Source organism: Staurois parvus, unplaced genomic scaffold, assembly GCF_062004578.1.
Source record: "Staurois parvus isolate SC_StPar_1 unplaced genomic scaffold, SC_StPar_1.0 ptg000652l, whole genome shotgun sequence".
In the NCBI taxonomy this organism is placed as follows: domain Eukaryota; kingdom Metazoa; phylum Chordata; class Amphibia; order Anura; family Ranidae; genus Staurois; species Staurois parvus.
Genome location: NW_028318448.1, coordinates 465,316 through 486,471, shown reverse-complemented (window position 1 = coordinate 486,471; position 21,156 = coordinate 465,316). Strand labels below are relative to the sequence as shown.

General features: G+C 40.5%; 1 protein-coding gene across 1 annotated transcript in view; it reads left to right on the top strand.

Moving 5' to 3' along the window:
- The window catches only part of PRIM2 (DNA primase subunit 2), a 164,024-nt gene that overhangs the window by 85,419 nt on the left and 57,449 nt on the right, over positions 1-21,156 (top strand). Inside the window, exon 8 of the mRNA XM_089694116.1 lies at positions 3,991-4,058. Within this exon, the coding sequence (XP_089550242.1) occupies positions 3,991-4,058 (68 nt within the window). The remainder of the gene's footprint in view (positions 1-3,990; positions 4,059-21,156) is intronic.

Below are 21,156 nucleotides of genomic sequence, written 5' to 3'. Positions count from 1 at the left end.
CATTGCTGCTGGTTTCCCCTGACTTTCTGTCCCAGTAACATTCTTGGTCAAAAGAATGCCATGAACATGGCTTTAGCAGAAATAGTAGTTAATAACTGTGCATAACGTGTTTATACTTCTACTAAATGATAGTTCTAAATATGGTAAGAATAGTGAATCTAATGATACTTGAAAAAAAATGAGTTCCTTTACAGCAGTCTTAATAAGTAAAATTAATTTTCCTTGACAGTACATGGTGTTTAGGAAAGTGTTTTCTGTAAATCATCTGGGCTGCCTCTCAACCATGAAAAGTCCTAATGAATTTGACTTTCCACTTGCTATCATACTTGGTGCACAGGAGAGAACTCGTTTGGTATAGTAAATGTGGGCTTGCTATATATGTGTATTCTCTGGGACCAAGTACTAATATCTTGTGAGCCTCTTGTTATCCTTTATAAGTCTTGTTAGTGTACAGTACATTATCTAGGTAAATACTGGAATCTTGGATGAATATATTTGCATGTGTTTCTCATTATTTGGTGCAGCAAAATTACATAGCTGCTGTTTGGGTGTAGAAGAATTAGAGTACTTCATGTTTATCAATTCAATGAAAAATATATTTTTAATGAACTGAACATTTGCTTGTGCAGCTGGTTTGTCCACAGATTTTTTATTCCATACTTAGTGTTGTCTGGCTTATTTCATTTTCCATAGCATGGAGAATAAACTTACTTGTTTCACATTTCTTTCAATGTCTTTGAAATCTTATAAAACTTCAGACTGGTAGGAATCAACATGCAGCTCCAGGATGGGGAAAATTGAGGCTACAGATGTCACGTGACCCCCAGTTTGGGCTGCCATTTGCTATCGCTTTTCTTAGTGAAGAGTTGAAATTGACAGCTTGGAGTGGGCAGGGCAGGCTTTTCATCTGTTATTTTTTTTATTTACCCATTCCAGAGCTTTTTAAAGTGTTAAAGTATCTTTGTCATTTAAGGTCTGTTTAAATACACTGATACAGAAGCAGTAATGATAGCTTTTTAATTTCGCTTATCCATTGGTGAATTCTGAATTGAACAGACTAGCTTGGGCATAATTCAGGGATGTGCAAATCCTTTTGCTGGGCAGGCTGTTTTTCCTTACATTTAGCCCTGCTGCAGGCAAGCAGCAGGCCTTGCTTAAGAAAACAATTGATAAACTCGGGGACGGACAGGCTGCACGCTCAGTGTCTGACACTTGATCACACAACACACTTCCCCCCTCCCTCCCCGCATAGATGGGAGAGGAGAGAGATTACATTTTGCTCCACCTCTTCCCGCCCCTCTCCTCCGTAACTGCCCTGTGGGCGGGAGCTTTGAAGATCCATCCGGCTGTATGATTGCCAATGTCTGAGCCTGCAGAGAGCACCCTCTGATGAGCGATTTCTGCTCTATCACGGAGCTTGCCCCACCTCCTTCCTTTCTCTGCTTATCTAACTCCCCCCTCCCTGTTCTTCCAGGAGCTTCACACTCAACCATTTCATGTTCAGTTAGCAGCTGAGCTCTGACTGAAGGGGGCACTCCGCTGAGCTCTGACTGAAGGGGGCACTCCGCTGAGCTCTGACTAAAGGGGGCACTCCGCCAGGGTCTGATGTAAGCAGGGACTCTGATATATAGGAGTAAAGATGGGGATTTTGATGTCCCTGGGTGTGGTGCTGGAGACAGGCAGGGAGGGGAGGAAGAGATAAACAGTGCAATGTTAAATATATAAAAAATTTAGGTCGCCATAAAGCCCCTTTATTGTTTTTAAAAGCCCCAGACATTCCTAATATCACCTCCTCATATTACTGCCTAATAAAAAAAAAAACATCAGCCTTTCATATTTTCCATCCTTGCAAAGTAATTTCATGATTTAAAATCCCTAGTGATAAAACTATCATTCAGTAATAGTATAAAAATAAAGACCTTATTTACATACGGTTTTGGTTAAAAAAATAATTCTTATAAGGAAAGTAGATTGTCATAAGGGACAAGTAGTTTGGGACCCCGATTTAGTCCCTTGGACAAGTAGTTTTTTAAAACATTTCCACATCCCTGCATATGTTTGTGTTCTTATTTTTATGGTTTTCAGGATGTAAGGGCAAAAAGGTTTGCCAGATAGCTGCTACATGAGTTTTTAGAGCCAGTTGTTTTACTGTAAAAACTCTAGTTAGGGTTGTTGGTTATTATAACAGTACAAAAAATGGCCACTGCCCCAGTCTATAACTGGCCTTAACAACAAGGAGCACATGGAAGGGTGACGCATGTCAAACAACAACATAGAAGATTATAATATTATATTTAATATAATAATTGGAGAGTTAGGAACTACAGAATACTGGGGTGATGTGACGAGGATCTGTAACTTGCGCATGTATTTGCAAATGTGTGCTAACTAAACCCGTTTTTAACGCATAATGTTAGACAGGTAAATTCGGTTTGTTTTCAGACTGGCTGGCAAGTTAGAGCTGGGAATTTTTCTTTTTTGTTGTTTGTCAGTTATTATCACTCTCCAGAGACTCCAGTTTCCTCCCACACTCCAAAGATATGCTGTTAGGTTAATTGGCTCCTGTCTAAATTGGCCCTAGTATGTGTATTTTTGAATGTGAGTTAGGGACCTTAGATTGTAAGCTCCTTGAGGGCAGGGACTGATGGGAATGTGCCATATATGTGTAGAGCGCTGTGTAAATGTGTAAATTGACAGTGCTATATAAGCACCATAATAATACTACTACCACCCCTCTCTGCCAGTCCTCCACTGGCTTCCGATTGCCCAACAAATTAAATACAAAGTATTAACAACATACAAAGTCATCCACAACGCCCCCAGCTACATCACCAATCTTGTCTTAAAATATCACCCAAACCATCCTCTCCGCTCCCTCCAAGACCACCTGCTCTCTAGTGCTCTCGTCTTCTCCCATGCTCATCTCCAGGAATTCTCCAGAGCCTCTCTCATCCTCTGGAACTCTCTACTTCAATCTGTCTGGCTATCTACTACTTAGGCCACCTTTAGGCAATCCCTGAAACCGCATCTCTTCATGGAAGCCTGTTGCGCCTCCAACTAACAGCTGAAACGTTGACTCTTCCATCAGCTCATCCCCCACAGTTATAACCTTTTGTCCCAATTGCTTCACCCAATTAGATTGTAGGTTCTTATGTTCAAGGCTCTCTTAACTATCTGGTATTTTAATGTGTTGTAATTGTCTCCATTTAGATTGTAAAGTGCTGCATAAACTGTTGGCACTATCTAATTCCTGTATAATATTAATATGATTTTAAAAGTCAATCCATCAAGTAGTAATATTTTGCTTATAGGTAGAGATGGGTGTGTCAGCGCTGGACTTCTGACTTGTCTTCAAATTCACATATGAACTCTTGTCCATATGCAAGTTTTGGGTCTTCTTGTCCACCTTTTGTGTGTTCTAGCTCCTTCTCATCTCCATATCAGTAATAGACCAAAAAAATCAAGTAGGGAGAGTGGGATCCCTTCTAATGTCTATAGTAGACCTGCAGATGAGGGAACTCAAACACAGCAGCTCCCAAATAGAGCCTTTCCAGCAAGAGAGGGAAACTGTCATCCTCTGCCAGAAACTGAAATACCTGTTTTGGATGGACAGACCCTTTATTACAGTGGTTAATAAAATGTAGAATACAGGTGTCAGTCAATGTCAAATAGTTCAATCCACGTGTTAAGACCCTAATACAGCTAGCAGAAATACACGTATCTGCCCTGGTTTCAGCTGTGACACGACAGAATTGGAAATTCTTCTGCAGATAGGTGCTCACATGTGCTTTTAAACTGTGAATTGGTTTGCCTGATGTTTTAAATTAATTATGTAATATAATACACTGCTACAGAGGTATAGGAAAATCCATTTATAAACACAAAAAACATTTTATAACTTCCTATTTAATGTATAGTCCCGTTGTTGTTTCTTCCGTATGAACATATTTCAAAGGCCATTGTTTCATAATGTTGCTCTTTTTCTTTCAGTTGTCAGCTCGATCTCTTCCAGTAGTGCAATCAGATGAAAGACTGCAGCCTCTGCTTAGTCACCTCAGGTATGTTTTCCATACCATTGTGTGCATAATGTTTAAGTTGTGTATGCAGCATGCGCTTTCCCTTTCATTTGTGATGGATGGGAGTCCTTGAATTTCTGGTGGTGAGTATGCGGTGTTTCTCTACTTTCTTTGTCTCTTTAGTGTGCACCCTGTGCTGTTGTACCAACTGTCCTACAGTTAATGTGGGTTGCATTTTGGGACTTTTTTTTATGTTTTCCTTTATTTTAAAGTGGTTTCAAAGGCTGAAGGTTTTTTACCTTCAGGCATCCTATGCATGAAGATGATAAACCTGTGTGCAGCGCCCCAAATACTTAGCGATGGGCTTGAGAGCTGCAGCTCTCCCGGGTCTTTCCCGCTGTTGTCAATCACAGCCAGTAAGGAAGGAGTGGGGGGCGGGGCCGAGACGCGTTCTGTGTGTTTTACGTACACACAGGCAGCTTGGGTACGAGCATGTAAGTGTGCCCCCAGAGTAAGCATCTTGTTCAGGGGCACTCAGAGGGGGGAAGGAGCCAGGTACTCTGGTGGGGAACTGAGATAAGAAGGATCAGTGCTGCTCTGTGCAAAGCCCTTGCACAGAGCAGGTAAGTATAACATATTTGTAATTTTTTTTTTTTAAATCAGAACCTTTAGTATTACTTTGATCTATTTTCTTTAGTGACTGACTTGAGTGTATTTTATGTGAACCTTATCAAATCATGACTTTACTTGTGAACCCTCAAAGCTGTAGGACATTCAGTTTAGTCCAAATATAATTTGAACCACTTAGCGCTTGTCTGATTTCTCAGGACTTTCCTGTGGCACTTACAGGATGCAACAGTGAAGTATGCTACCAATCTGTTGCATGCATTTATTACCTGTTAAGTTGTTTTTGTCTAATCAACAACCCTCTGTTCCTTGGTTATGCCAGATTTTTTTTTATTGTAAACACAATCTTAGTCAAAAGTGTTTTTAAAATAGTGTGAGACGGGATGGGGGGAGGGGCCTGAACATGGCGCTGTGAGCTTGTGAGGCAGAGGCGCTCTGGACGCCGGCGGTGAGAAACTGCTAGACCGATAGGTGGATATCGCATTGACATCCCTCTGACATCTCACCGTCAGCCCATCTGGTCTGCCTTCTTACCTGGAGCCGGGCAGACAGGAGCAGAGTGAGGAAGACTGGCTCTCTTCTCTAGGTGAGGCAGCGGTTGGAGGGAGGAGGGTCAGACGCCCACAGGTACCCATGTGGAGGAGGACGCCAGGGATGCCTGCCGGAAGTGGAGGGGACAGGACGCCGGGACTTCCTGCATCGGAGAGAAGCTGTCCAGCTCTCCAGGCTGAGGATAGGCAGAGAGTAACTGTATGGACGGGACCCCTGGAGAAGCAGCTCTGTACTGCACAGAACAGCCCAGCCTGGTACACTGATCCCTGGAGCTCCTGAAGGGATCAGTGACAGAATCCCAATAGAGGACAAACCCTGGAGGGATCCTTGAAGGGTCTGCAGGTGGACTTCCATCTTATGAACAGTGACCCTGAGACACCCGCCAACACAGGATTTTGGGACTTGTTGAACTGAATCACCTCCCACCCAGGCTGCCTCACAAGGAGCCAGAGAGCCATGCTTGGATGGATATGATGAGTTGCCGTGGACAACGGCTAAATATTTATATCAATATTACTTTATTGCTATTACAGGAGATTTAACATCTGTGAGAAGGGTCTGGCCGTTTAGAAGGAGGCGGCACTGGGTGATCTCAGAAGGGCAAGGAAAGTGTACTCAAAGGAAGGTGATAATATAACATATCTGAGCAAATCTATCCAGAACTGTACATATGATAAGGAACAACTAGGAGGAGGGTCCTTTTTACAAGAGCAATATATATTTTTCTTCTTCGTATGCGAGTGGCGAATACGGCACTCGCGGACAAGTTCAATTAACATGAGGAGTAGAGTTAGTAAGGGAGGAGGGGTAAAGACCCCATAGTTGAATGCAAATACAAGTACAATTAAGAAATATATGCCAATACAAGAAAAAAGTCCTGAGATACAAGGTCCTGAGAATCAAAAGGAGAGAAATAGGAAGTCGGATGGAGAACAATCTAGACTGTCATTGGGAATCCGGGAGGGAAATCTGCCAAATGAATCCATAAACAATGAAAGTATGTTAAAACAAAACGTGACGGATCAACAGGGAGCGTTATCACAGATTCCTACTAAAAATTAGATAGTGGAAACGTTTGCAAAACTGGAATGCTCCATAAAAAATGAAATGACAGTGATTCATAAAGACCTAGGTCGAATGTTATCAAGAGTTGAATAAGTAGAAGGGAAAATGGAGGCCCAGGTTCAGCAGATTGTTAAATTGAAAATGTGAGTAGATGAGATGAAAAAGGAACAGAGGAAGTTATCATATAAACTAGAGGACCAAGAAAATAGACAAAGGAGAAATAATCTGAGGATCCGGGGCCTACCAGAGGATACAAGCGAAGAGTGTTAAAAAAGACCCTAACCAAGAAAACTAGGGGGGCTTTAGAGGTACCAAATCTTAACAATAAACATAAATTAACCCCTTGACGCTGACGTAAATATGCGGCCTCACAGAATTGGGCTTTTTTCCTTGGGGCCACATATTTGCGTACCTGTCTTTGTGCTGGGAGCGCGATACATGACGCACTCCCAGCACAAAGACCGCGGGGACTTTGATCGCTGTGATAGCCTCTGACTGGCTATCACAGTGATCAGTCGCTGTACAACCCAGCCCCTTTGTTTTTTTTCTCTCTCTATGAATGGAGGAGAGAGATACATTGTATCTCTCTAACTCCTGGCATAGAGGGGGGAAAAAATTTTGTAAAAAAAAAATAAAAATAATAAAATAAATAAAGAAATATTAAATGCCTAGATCAAGGTTTGATCTATTTCAGTGCCAGGGTTAGTGTTTGGATCAGGGTCAAAAACAAATTGGTGTCAGTGTGTTTTAGGTAAAAAAAAAAAAGACCAAAACAAATGTGCACAATTGTTTCTGGGCTGTACTACAGGTACAAACAACAAATAACGTACACATATATGGTATCGCTGCAATCATCAAGAGCTGGATAATTTATTTTGGGTTGTTCTTTGGTGGTAGGTTATGGCAATAACAAGAAACACACAGCTAAATAATTTTTTTACTATTTTGGGACAGTTTTCCTTTGATAATAAAAAAAATCAGGAGATATCCATTACCATTTACCACCAAATGAAAGCCCAATTTGTCCTGAAAAAAACAAGGTATAATTCACCTGGATGTATAAAGTAGTTGTGATGATATGTACGGTTTTACTAACACATGTCAATGTTGCAAAATTGTGCTTAGATTTGTTTTACCCTTAGGCGTGAAGGAGTTAAACAAAAATGTAAGGACAGTATGTAAAATTAAACACCTTTTTATTAGGTTAAAAAACCATCAACAGGTGGAGCATGATCATCAGACATATATAGAATAACATAAAATCGAATACAAAAAATGAGACCTGGCCACAGTAATTGTTGCTGATGTCCTAGACGCAAACAGCGTCACTGGCATCAGCCGGTAAAAAAACAACAGCTATAGCCTTAGGACATAAAGGCTAAGCTGTAAACAGTGATAGACATGATGGTACATGGTGTAACAGTATATATCCAGAGACTGACGCAGTCCTCCATTTTGTTAAGAACCTCTATCTTGGCAAAGGGGTTAACCATCCTGACAACATATTTCCCCCTCATTCTTCCCCTCCCTTTCTGACAGTCCCAGCGACATTTGGCCAGTGTGTATGTGTGTAGGAGTTTCACAGGAGGCCAGGGCCCAGTAGGGGGCTAGGAGCTATAAAGTCCCCAAGGGAGCTGGGGCCTAGCTGTCCGAAGAACCTGTAAAATGTAACACCTCGTATAAGATAAGGCAAGCTTTCCCCAGAGTTCAAGACATTCCAAGGAAAGCGGGACCAGCTAACACTTGTTCAAATCCAGTTTTCCCCTATGTCTCATATCTTGGAATATGAGAGATTTACATAAAAACCGGACATATTGTCAGATTGGCCACGAGAAGGCGAACAGTTTGGTAGGTCACTCGCATTGTCTCGAATACATAGGAAAGCCTAAAAATAGATCTCGTGAACCGTTGAGTGTATAATTTCATAATTCATATCTAATCAATCCTCAGACGTGTCTGCATAATAATCTACCCGCGGGTGGAATGTCACTTGTGCAGATGGAAAGTTATGGGCTAAAATATGAGTTAAGGGAGATTTTGGCTCTAGTTGAGGTATCCGCCCATACCTACACGCCTAAACGGGGTATTGATCCTTGACTTCAGAGACACCTCCTGCTGGGGAACTACAAAATAAGCTGCCAGGCCTAAGAGAGCTGAGTTGAAGACGTCTCCCATTTTAACATCAATACCACCTGGGGAGACCCATGCTCTTTTGCTCTGAAACTTGGATCTGCTAACCCAGGACTTTGGCAGGTACCTTAACCCTTTCACCTCTCTCTGATATCTCTTTGCTGTGCTGTTGGTCTCTGTATGTTTATATATATATATCTTAGTTACCTCTTTTCTGTAAATATTTTTATTGCACCCGTTTGACCTTTTAGTAATAAATCTTCCCTTCTGAAAGTGTTGAACTGTTTCTATAGCCCTTTTTTTGCAGTTTACGAATTCCTGCCTCTAAAGAGAACGCTACTGTGTTTGTTTAACCCTCTGTAGAACCGTGTTATGCAGACGATTACCTTCAACCATTATAGTGTTATTGCTGAGATTGCCGAGTTTCCTCTTTCTCTGTACTAAAAGGAGGTGGTGGCAGTGTGAAGGGTTAATTGCATAATTAAACTGACCCAGTAACAATCGCTCAGGCTGCCGGTACATTGATTTTGGTCCAATTAGCTGGAAAATCATGCTGGGTGTGGCATTGTTACGCATGTGACATCACGGTTTTAGATCGGCTAGTCCATCGGTCACGAGTTTGGTGAGAAGGTCTGGGGTCTGACGCCGCGATCGTGACACATGGCTAACAATGGAAACAAGTAATTGTATTTGAACTGGTATAGAACACCTAAACATATAGTATCATAGGTGTTGATAACCATGTAGATGTGGTTTTCACTTGACACCATGAGTAGGTACTTTGTTTAAAGATTCAAACGTGTTTCGCGGGACAGAGCCTGCTTCTTCAGGGAACAAAACACAAATTCCTACAGCAATAGTACTCTATTTTATGTTTTTCTATGTATATGTCTGATGATCATGCTCCACCTGTTAGTTGTTATTTAACCTAATAAAAGGTGTTCAATTTTACATACTGTCCTTACATTTTTGTTTAATTTATGTTTACTATTATGGTTAGGGTCTTTTTCAACATAATTCTCTTTAGGGGTGTGGTACCAGTAAAACCATAGTTACAAGGGTATGGAGAGACATTTTTTTCTCCACCTCTCACTCCTTCAATATTTGATACAAGAAAAGAGGACTTGCAGGAAAAAAATAAAAAGTGTATTTAACCACCTGTTAGGAAGATCAGACACAGATCCTCTAAAAATTGAGAGAGTGCATAGAGTTAGACGCCCACCAGGAATCATGTCAGAATTTCCAAGAGATGTGATTGTCCGCTTCCGTAATTACGAGGAATGAGAATATGGAAGAATTGAGGGTGTTGAGAATTTGGGATGGTTTGCACAAATCTATAGGGTGGAAGTATAAGTCACTATTTTTGCCTTTGGTGGACAGAGGGAAGTTATGCACTTTTCAGGAATTAATGAGTGAAAAAGGATTTATTTTTAGTATTCGATGAATTGAGATATTGTCAATTTGGACATTTTGTCTCAAGATGTGCTTCCTTCTGAAAATAATGTTGAGTTCCAAGACAGTGTGTAAACATATAACCTCTAGGATTTATAAGATCCTAAGTGAACTGATGGGAGCTGATCCTCCATCGTTCCTGGATAAATGGGAAAGAGAATTTGGTACAAAAATAAATGATCAACAGAAGATTAAAATGTTTAGGTTAATGCACGGTGTGATGAAAATGACTACAGTTGAAATGAATTATAAATGTTTGTCTAGATCAGCAATGGGCAAACTACGGCCCGCGGGCCGTATACGGCCCAGCGGACCTTTTAATCCGGCCCGCGGAGCTAGGCTCCCGCTAGGCTCCTCTCACAGTCCGCTCTGAAGACCGGTGTAGCATGAAAATCTGTCTCCTATGAGGATCTGTCCCCCTCGACGTATCTGCGCATGTGCCGGAGATCGCCGATCGGCTGCTAATGCCTGAAACTGGCACATGCGCAGATACGCTGAGGGGGACAGATCCTCATAGGAGACAGATTTTCATGCTACACCGGAACGGTGCGGGAACACGGCGAGAGGAACGTGCGGAGCAAAGGTAAGTGAATTGACACAGTGGGGACTTGGGGACTTAATATGGGGAATGAATTACTATATGGGGGATGAATTACTATGGGGGATGAATTACTATGGGGGATGAATTACTATATGGGGGATGAATTACTATAGGGGGGATGAATTACTATAGGGGGGATGAATTACTATAGGGGGGATGAATTACTATGGGGGATGAATTACTATATGGGGGATGAATTACTATATGGGGGATGAATTACTATGGGGGATGAATTACTATATGGGGGATGAATTACTATATGGGGGATGAATTACTATATGGGGGATGAATTACTATGGGGGATGAATTACTATATGGCGGATGAATTACTAAATGGCGGATGAATTACTATATGGGGGATGAATTACTATATGGAGGATGAATTACTATATGGGGGATGAATTACTATGGGGGATGAATTACTATGGGGGATGAATTACTATATGGGGGATGAATTACTATATGGGGGGGTGAATTACTATGGGGGATGAATTACTATGGGGGATGAATTACTATAGGGGGGATGAATTACTATATGGGGGATATATTACTATGGGGGATGAGTTACTATGGGGGATGAATTACTATATGGGGGATGAATTACTATGGGGGATGAATTACTATATGGGGGATGCATTACTATGGGGGATGAATTACTATATGGGGGATGAATTACTATGGGGGATGAATTACTATATGGGGGATGAATTACTATGGGGGATGATTTACTATGGGGGATGAATTACTATATGGGGGATGAATTACTATGGGGGATGAATTACTATATGGGGGATGAATTACTATGGGGGATGAATTACTATATGGGGGATGAATTACTATAGGGGGGATGAATTACTATATGGGGGATGAATTACTATGGGGGATGAATTACTATATGGGGGATGAATTACTATGGGGGATGAATTACTATGGGGGGGATGAATTACTATAGGGGGGATGAATTACTATAGGGGGGATGAATTACTATGGGGGATGAATTACTATGGGGGATGTATTACTATGGGGGATGAATTACTATATGGGGGATGAATTACTATGGGGGATGAATTACTATAGGGGGGATGAATTGCTAAATGGGGGATGAATTGCTAAATGGGGGATGAATTGCTATATGGGGGATGAATTACTATATGGGGGGTGAATTACTATATGGGGGGTGAATTACTATATGGGGGATGAATTACTATAGGGGGGATGAATTACTATAGGGGGGATTAATTACTATATGGGGGATTAATTACTATGCTTACTATGGGGGAATATTACTATACTTACTATGGATGACACATACACATCATTCATCTACTCTTGGTCCGGCCCCCGGGTCCAATATATGAACCCATTGCGGCCCTCAAGTGAAAAAGTTTGCCCACCCCTGGTCTAGATGGTATTGTACACCCGAGTGTGGCACACAAACAACAAGGAGAAATATCACCATTTTGCTGGAGGGGATGTGGGGAAATAGGGACAATGGTCCACATATGGTGGAATTGTCCACAAATACAGGTGTTTTGGCAAGATATAATCCAATATATACAGGAGATCTGGGAGATCTCTATTTAGAAAGACCCGTGGGTATTTTTTTTTTTTTTATAAGACTGAGATGTCAGTGAAGCAATATAAAAATAGTATATTATACCATCTGATTAGTGTGGCAAAGAGTTTGATTTCCTAAGTTTTGGCAGGTCCAGGATCCTCCAATAATGGACTGGATGGATAAAATTGACTATATTAATAGGATGGAGGAGTTACGCCATATAGAGGAAGATAAAATGGAAAAACGTAGAAAAGAATGGAGTAGGTGGTATGAATTTAAAACATCCGAAAAATATCTAAAGATGAGGGGGGCCCTGGTAGCAGAGTCGGAGAATTAAGTTGGTTGAACTAGTTAACTAGATTATAGAAAATAAGTTTACAGATATGGGCTGACAAACAGGAAGAGAAAGAGATGGCAAGATTCAATTGGACAGGGGTATGAGTACGGGGGGGGGGGGGGTTAATGTGGTTGTATTTGTTGTGGTTGTTTTATGTATTGTATAAATAAAAATTTAATAAAAGAATATAATTTAAAAAAATTAATTAAAATAGTGCGACTAGTCAGTTGGGTATAGTACTATGGTTGTATTTGTTGTGATAAAAGATATGTTGTTTTATGTATTATATAAAATAAATTGTAATAAAAGATATAATTAAAAAAATAAAATAAAATAGTGTGACTAGTCAGTTGGGTATAGTACACAACTTTCAAATTCTGCAGCTGCAATTTTGCACAGGTCCACTTTTTCATCCATTGCACAATGTCTCTGTGGAACAGTTCTTCCTGTTGCTAGTCCATTAATGTAATCCATTAATCAGAAGCAGTCCCCTGTAAGGCTAGAAAAATAGAGGATTCCAAGGCTCAGTCATGCTTGAGGTGATTGTAGCAGTATTAGTGCAAATAAAAAAAAGTATCACGGACAGGATTCAGTTGTTTATCAAAGCTCTGTCACATATACAGAAGTTCTCTGCTGCTTCTGGAATGGAATTCTGTTCGAAAGTATTATATTTCACAGATTTTTTTTGTTGCATTAAACTGTGCTAATGATTCTGCATTAGACAATTAATTTATAGATTTTAAGTTTGCCTGTCAGATTCAGCTACGTAGTTCTAATAGAGTGCTGAGCTGAGTACATCTGTTAGTTACAGCCACACAGGCAAAGCCTGTAGTCATAGAAGTTCTCTGTTTGCATTTGAAGGGTAGAGCATAATGCAAGGAGGGGGTGGGGCTTAATCCTGATTAGGGCAAATGTCGAATCCATGTGTACTGCCATAAGCCGGCCATAGAGGGTTAGAATCTCGCCTGTTTCAGCAGGAACCAGATAAGCTTTAAACCATGAATGTACCCAAGTTGATTGATCAACTTGAGTACAACCAGCCTGCCGAATTTTACATGCGAATATTGCTAGCAGCTGTTATAGCCGCTAGCAATAAACACTGCCGTCTCCGTTTACACCTATGCAGTTTGCTTTTTGTCCGTTTTGCAGTGCTTTTTGCAGTTCGTTTTGCAGTTTTTTTCTACATGCATTTTTGTTGCGTTTTTACCACGTTTTGTGTTTTTGTTAAGCTTTTTTTTTTGTTTTGTTAAAGTGGAATTTTTTTTGTTGCTGGGCAGAATAACAATGCAAAATATGGCAGAAACGCACTACCATGCATTTCAGCAGCTTTTCCATTGAACTCAATTGTAGCAAAACGCTGCTTTTTGCTTTTTAAAAAGTCCCTGACCCTTTCCAAAAAAGCAGCAGCTCAAAAAAACATAGATGTGAACATGTTCCATAGGAAACCCTGTTAAATGGACTGTAGTGCGTTTCTGCAAAAGCAAAAAGCACTAAAAAATGCATTTGTGTGAACGGAGCCTTAAGGGATGAGATGGCAACCCTAACCATAACACACAGCAGCATGCACTGCTGTGCAGTGCGCTGACAAAACATTTCAACTGGCAATGAATTTTGGTGCATTTGAATGGATCCCCTAACTCAACACACCAAAACAGTGGAGCACAATGTTGTAGTTGAACAGGTCCTAAAACAGTCACTTGCAAGCATAAGGTGCACTTCATGATTGCTATTACCTGAAAACTGTATTAAGCCAAATCTGTTTTACTTCTTTGAAGAGATGAATGTAGTAATGTGAACACAGAAACCTCCTGCGCTGCCACTAAACCCCAAAATGAATGAATCTATCCTCAAAACCAGGAATGGCTACTAGCACCAAACTATAAACCAGATAGTGAGAAAACAGCACGACAAAGGTGGTGCTGCTCTAATCCTAAATAAAGTGAAGACAAACTATATATTACTAATCAACAAAAAAGAATTAAATGAAAAAGTGGTATTTTTTATGATCACGTTTTTGCTGCTACGTTCTTACTTGCATAGGTTTTCAATATTCACTTGTGTTTTTTCTCATAGTATGTTTTAGATCTGCTCACTGTTTTTACTGGGGTAGTGCAGCACCTGTTTTCTTTGTGTGTTCACCATTTTTTAGTTGGGTTGTGTTTACTTGGATTGTATATGTTGATATTTTATTCATGACTACAGATCTGTGGACACATCCTTCTTCATTTTTTCATTTCATTCTTTTTTGTTGATGAGTGATATATAGTTTGGACAGCACAGTGGCTAAATGGTTAGCTCTTCTGCCTGGCAGCACTAGGGTAGTTGGTTTGAATCCCAACCACGGCACCACCTGCCTGGAGTTTGCATGTTCTCCCTGTGTCTGCGTGGGTTTCCTCCAGGTACTCCGGTTTCCTCCCACACTCCAAAGACACGCTGTTAGGTTAATTGGATCCTGTCTAAATTGGCCCTGGTATGTTTATGTATGAATTTGAGTTAGGGACCTTAGATTGTACACTCCTTGAGGGCTAGGGACTGATGTGAATGTACAATATATATATGTAAAGTGCTGTGTAAATTGACGGCGCTATATAAGTACCTGAAATAAATTTAAAAAATATATATATATAGTTTGTCTTTACTTTATTTAGGATTAGTGCAGCACCACCTTTGTCGTAATTAGAGATGAGCGAATTTTTCAAAAATTCGATTCGGCTGATTCGGCGAATTCCAGGAAGAAATTCGATTCGATGCGAATTAATTCGCTACGAAGTTAACTTATAAAAAGGGTTTCTAGGCTTCAGAGAGCCTTTAAATTAGTGCAGAACACTGTACCTTTAATTTAAATGCCCTTGGAGATGAGGAAGGAGAAGGAGAAGGATGAGAAGAAGGAGAAGGAGAAGGATGAGAAGAAGGAGAAGGATGAGAAGAAGGAGAAGGATGAGGAGAAGGAGGAGGAGAAGGATGAGAAGAAGGAGAAGGATGAGAAGAAGGATGAGAAGAAGGAGAAGGATGAGAAGGAGGACAGTTCTGTGACAGTTTCTGTCTATTTCTGACAGTTCTGTGACATTCACTCCATACAGCGGTTTCAACCGCTGTATGGAGGGAATGTCCCAGAACTGTCAGAAATAGTCTATTTCTGACAGTTCTGGGACATTCACTCCATACAGCGGTTTCAACATTGTATCTATTTGTTTCCATAAATGGATCCATTTATGGAAACAAATAGATACAATGTTTCAACCGCTGTATGGAGGGAATGTCCCAGAACTGTCAGAAATAGTCTATTTCTGACAGTTCTGGGACATTCACTCCATACAGCGGTTTCAACCGCTGTATGGAGGGAATGTCCCAGAACTGTCAGAAATAGTCTATTTCTGACAGTTCTGGGACATTCACTCCATACAGCGGTTGAAACATTGTATCTATTTGTTTCCATAAATGACATTCTGCAGATACACTTAGAGGAGCTCTGCAGATACACTTTTTGCCGGCTTGGAATTATTCTTATTTTCATCCTACTTCTTCTTCTTCTTCTTCATCCTCATCCTCTTCTTCTTCTTCTGAGGATGAGGATGAAGAAGAAGAAGAAGTAGGATGAAAATAAGATTAATTCCAAGCCGGCAAAAATGTATCTGCAGAGCTCCTCTAAGTGTATCAGCAGAGCTCCTCTAAGTGTATCTGCAGAATAGAGGAACTCTGCACATACACTTTTTGCCGGCTTGGAATTATTCTTATTTTCATCCTACTTCTTCTTCTTCATCCTCATCCTCTTCTTCTTCTTCTTCTGAGGATGAGGATGAAGAAGAAGAAGAAGTAGGATGAAAATAAGATTAATTCCAGGCCGGCAAAAAGTGTATCTGCAGAGCTCCTCTAAGTGTATCTGCAGAGCTCCTCTAAGTGTATCTGCAGAATAGAGGAACTCTGCACATACACTTTTTGCCGGCTTGGAATTATTCTTATTTTCATCCTACTTCTTCTTCTTCTTCTTCATCCTCATCCTCTTCTTCTTCTTCTGAGGATGAGGATGAAGAAGAAGAAGAAGTAGGATGAAAATAAGATTAATTCCAAGCCGGCAAAAAGTGTATCTGCAGAGCTCCTCTAAGTGTATCAGCAGAGCTCCTCTAAGTGTATCTGCAGAATAGAGGAACTCTGCACATACACTTTTTGCCGGCTTGGAATTATTCTTATTTTCATCCTACTTCTTCATCCTCATCCTCTTCTTCTTCTTCTGAGGATGAGGATGAAGAAGAAGAAGAAGTAGGATGAAAATAAGATTAATTCCAAGCCGGCAAAAAGTGTATCTGCAGAGCTCCTCTAAGTGTATCTGCAGAATAGAGGAACTCTGCACATACACTTTTTGCCGGCTTGGAATTATTCTTATTTTCATCCTACTTCTTCTTCTTCTTCTTCATCCTCATCCTCTTCTTCTTCTTCTGAGGATGAGGATGAGGATGAAGAAGAAGAAGAAGAAGTAGGATGAAAATAAGAATTCCAAACCGGCAAAAAGTGTACGTGCAGAGTTCCTCTATTTCTGACAGTTCTCTGACAGCTTCTTCACATGTACAGCGGTTGAAACATCTGTATCCTAAATGGAAACTAATAGATACAATGTTTCAAGCGCTGTACATGTGTTCCTTCTGTCAGAGAACTGTCAGAAATAGCGGAGCTCTCTGCAGGGACACTTTTGCCGGCTGATCGGGAAAAATCCGATTCGCGCACCCGAAGTAGGCAAATATTCGGATTCGCCGCGAATCGAATTTTTCCTGAAATTCGTATCGAATTCCGGTTCGCCTGGTTCGATTCGCTCATCTCTAGTCGTAATGTAGTAATGTGGGTAACAGCATATGCAAATATAAATACTTGTACAATACAAAGCGTGTATAAAACCCCGGCAACATCAAACCCGACTTTGAAATCGTGCGACATACAGTGAAGTCGCACAATTTCAAAGTCGGGTGAGATGCCGATTTCAGGTGTGATTTGCAAGACATCTTGCACAGATGTCTATGCAAATCGCACCAAAAGTAGTACATTTACTACTTTAGAAATCGGTGCGGTCAGAACCGCACTGATTTGACCGCTCTGATTGCGGACAATAGGGTGCGACTTGGCATACGATTTGCAAGTTGCATGGCATGCAAATCACATGCCAAGTCGCACCCGATGTGAGCGGGGTATAAGACTGATGGGTAAAGGGGATGGCAATGGTGGTCAGATTTTTTTTTTCCTATTGAGTAGCCATCACTGAACATGATCTTGAGTACCCTTAACTATCCATAGAGAATGCTTTGTTGCTCAGTCTATATGTGTGTAAGTAATTTAATGAGACTTTTTTTTTTTTTCAATCATTTATCTGCTTGTTTTTTATCTGACTTGTCTGGTTAGAGTTTGTCAAGATTAGCTGTGGGAAAATGTTAGCACAGCATGGAGTGATTAATTTGACACTCCTGGCTGCTTGTTTTTTTAATACTGGCTTAACTTAATTAGATCTATACTGAATACCCTGATTTCCTTTTTGTGTTATGTATTTTATATTTTCACATGTATTTTTAAATGCTGTATAGCAGGGCAGAGCAGCAATACACAAATTCCTACCTCTGCAGCCATAATAAGACATGCCTTTAAAGTGAACCTTTTGAGGCTAAGATATGTGAAGGCTTTGAGGCTGTCATCGTGATCTGCAACAAGCATGCAAGGATAGGTTCTCTGGCTTCATTTGCAGCCTACTAGTTCTATAACTCAATTTCTTTTGTTCTCTTCAAAGGATAAGTTCACCGTTGTGAACATGTTACACCCACATCTAGGGTAACATATTCTGCATCTCCCTACACCCACTCATTCTGCATCTCCCTACACCCACTCATCAACACCCCCCCCCCCCCCCCCCGTGACAGTGGGCCAGGGATCCTTTCTCCACACCCCCTGCCACTATTCAAAAAGCACGTGGCTCCACCCACACGTCCGCGTCATTCATTCACAGAGCGCTCTGGTAGTTCATTGATCTTCCTGATATTCCGTACAGGCAGTCAGCTACATAGACAGTCTACTGGAGGCTGACACTGCATCTGCGATCTGATGATCGCCTTTAAAGGTTAATAAATAAATACATTTTCCCTATGTATATTTTTTAAATTGTATAATATATATATATATCCATTCATTCATATTCAGATAATTAACGATGGGACAGACTCCATTACAACATGTTACACTATGTAACTCATTCAAATTTAAATATATTAAGGTTCTTAAAGAGATGAGATCTGGGAACACAGTGAAAATATTAAAACATCAATTTTAATCAATCATTATATTATAAAATTGTTTGTTCTTAATGTGCACAAACTGAAAACTGACAGACATAACAACAAACACGTATATCATGGACAAACAGTATATAAGTGCAGCGCTAGAAACTTAGTAATAATAAATAGATGCAAAAACACATAAAATGCATATATGGTGTTTAGAATGAGTGATCAAATGATAGTTCGTATTGGTGACAAATCGTGCCCATGTAGTACTGATGATAGTGGTCGGTGCTCGTGCAATCCAAAACAGAAGAAATGCGCACTCACCGGACGCGCAGTAAATATGCGCGTTATATATTAAATCCTGATGTCATCAGAGGGGGTCATCTGGGCCAGGTCAGGTGTAGAAATGGCTCCCTCTCAGGGTGGGGTAGGTCCTAGGGTTTATTGGGGTGATCTAAGTAGCTCCAGGGTTTCCCCCCTTTAAGGGATGGGTGGGTGCAGCTCGTGGTGATTGAACTGCATACTCCCTCTCTGAAGGCTTAGGGTTGGCACTGGGCGTCTGAGAAATCAGTACTCCCCAAAGGAGTTAGGTTATAAGATACCCATAGTGTAGTATGTTTTATCAAATTTATTAGTTAAAATGGATGCATCCAAGTATAAATCAAAGTGACAGATCGATAAGGAAATGGACTAACCGTTCACTAGTAAACATGGCCGCCGGAGATCCACTATGCTTTGACGGCGTGACGTCACGGCGTAATTGGCTCCTGCTTACGCGTTTCGTGCACCAGCACGTCTTCAGAGGGGACTGCCAAAGGCAGTCTCCAGTTAAATCACCATGAACTGCACCCACCCATCCCTTAAAGGGGGGAAACACTGGACCTACTTGGATCACCCCAATAAACCCCAGGACCTACCCCACCCTGAGAGGGAGCCATTTCTAAACCTTACCTGGCCCAGATAACCCCCTCTGATGACATCAGGATTTAATATATAGGGGGGCTACAGCTTATGGACATCTAGCCACTATATGTGGCCAACATTCTATGGTCAGTAATTTTTGTTGTTTCACCTTTTTGACCATTAAACCTGAGTCAAACAGCATCACACTATGTGGCGTCCTTTATTGGGCTCTCTTTGAGAGCACCATCTCCCACAGTGCCTATCTGGACTAAGGAGTACTTTGACGCCCATACGGTTTGATGAATCCTGGCTACTGTTCTTCGCGGTGAGACAGAGGATAGTACGCAGTGCGATCTGACCAGAGCTCTGATGCTGGAGAGATCTTGCAGATTATATTTCTCTACATGCGTTATTTTAACGCACCTCTGGTGAGTGTGCACTCTATCTGCTCCTAGGATTTCTTCACCTCTCTTCAACCATTAATCTGGGATGAGGACTTTATGTGTGCTTTAACATTTCTTATTGATTAACGCACTGTTTACCATTGTGTCACATCTTTTTGACCACTGACATTCACACGTATATATACCTTATAGAGAATTATTTGTATTTTGATTCTAGCGCTGCACCTATTTTTCTCTTTCTATTTATCATCAGTACTAGACAGGCACGATTTGTCACCAATACGAACTATCATTTGATCACTCATTCTAAACACCATATATGCATTTTATGTGTTTTTGCATCTATTTATTATTACGAAGTTTCTAGCGCTGCACTTATATACTGTTTGTCTATTTAAAGGTTTATTTGGTTACCATTGTGCACAGATGCTGATATTTTACACTTTGATCTTACAGTGCGCTCGCTTTATATATACCATTTGCACACGTATATCATAGAGTTCCAGTAAATCCTCAAAATAAACCAAATATTTAATTTAAGTAGTCATTTAAAGTATAAAATCACCTCAGTTTCCTCACAAAAAATTGTAAAAGACTGTTTAGTACAAGATATTTTTTTTCTTCTGCCTGTGGGCTGAATGGAAAAACAAAATCTAACCAATTCCTTCCACCAATGCTATACATTGTGGGTAGATGAATTTTCCAGCTGGGATATTCTGACAGATGCTGGCAGTGGCTGTCAGAATACCAAACAATGGCTGCATTGTGACTAGATATGGCCGACAATTTTCTGCCCACCTGTTTACATTTTATAATTAAAGGATGTTGAGCTGTGTTGGTCTGATAGGGCCAACAACTAAGTGAATTTATCTGGAATTATCTGAGTTTCAAGTAGTCTATGGCCAGTAAAACTGAGCTAAAACTCTATGCAGTGTGTTTTATTTACTGTACATGTATGTCAAACATCCTTTTCTATATGAAGAGTATGAAATAATAAAGGCAGCACACAAATATCCATACATAGAACACAATAGGTGCGCTAGCCCTTCAAAAAATTTTTAAAAAAATCAAATATATATGAATAAGTATATGCACTGCCATGTAAACAAAAATCACAAGAAAATCACGAAAAGATATAAAGTAAGTGCATATCCCTGTAAATGTGAATCCTATAAGCAAAAGTTCTTTTTGAATGCAGATAGGTTCAATCCACATAATGTGATATGCCTAACACTATGCAATCCAGTGGTTCCTTCA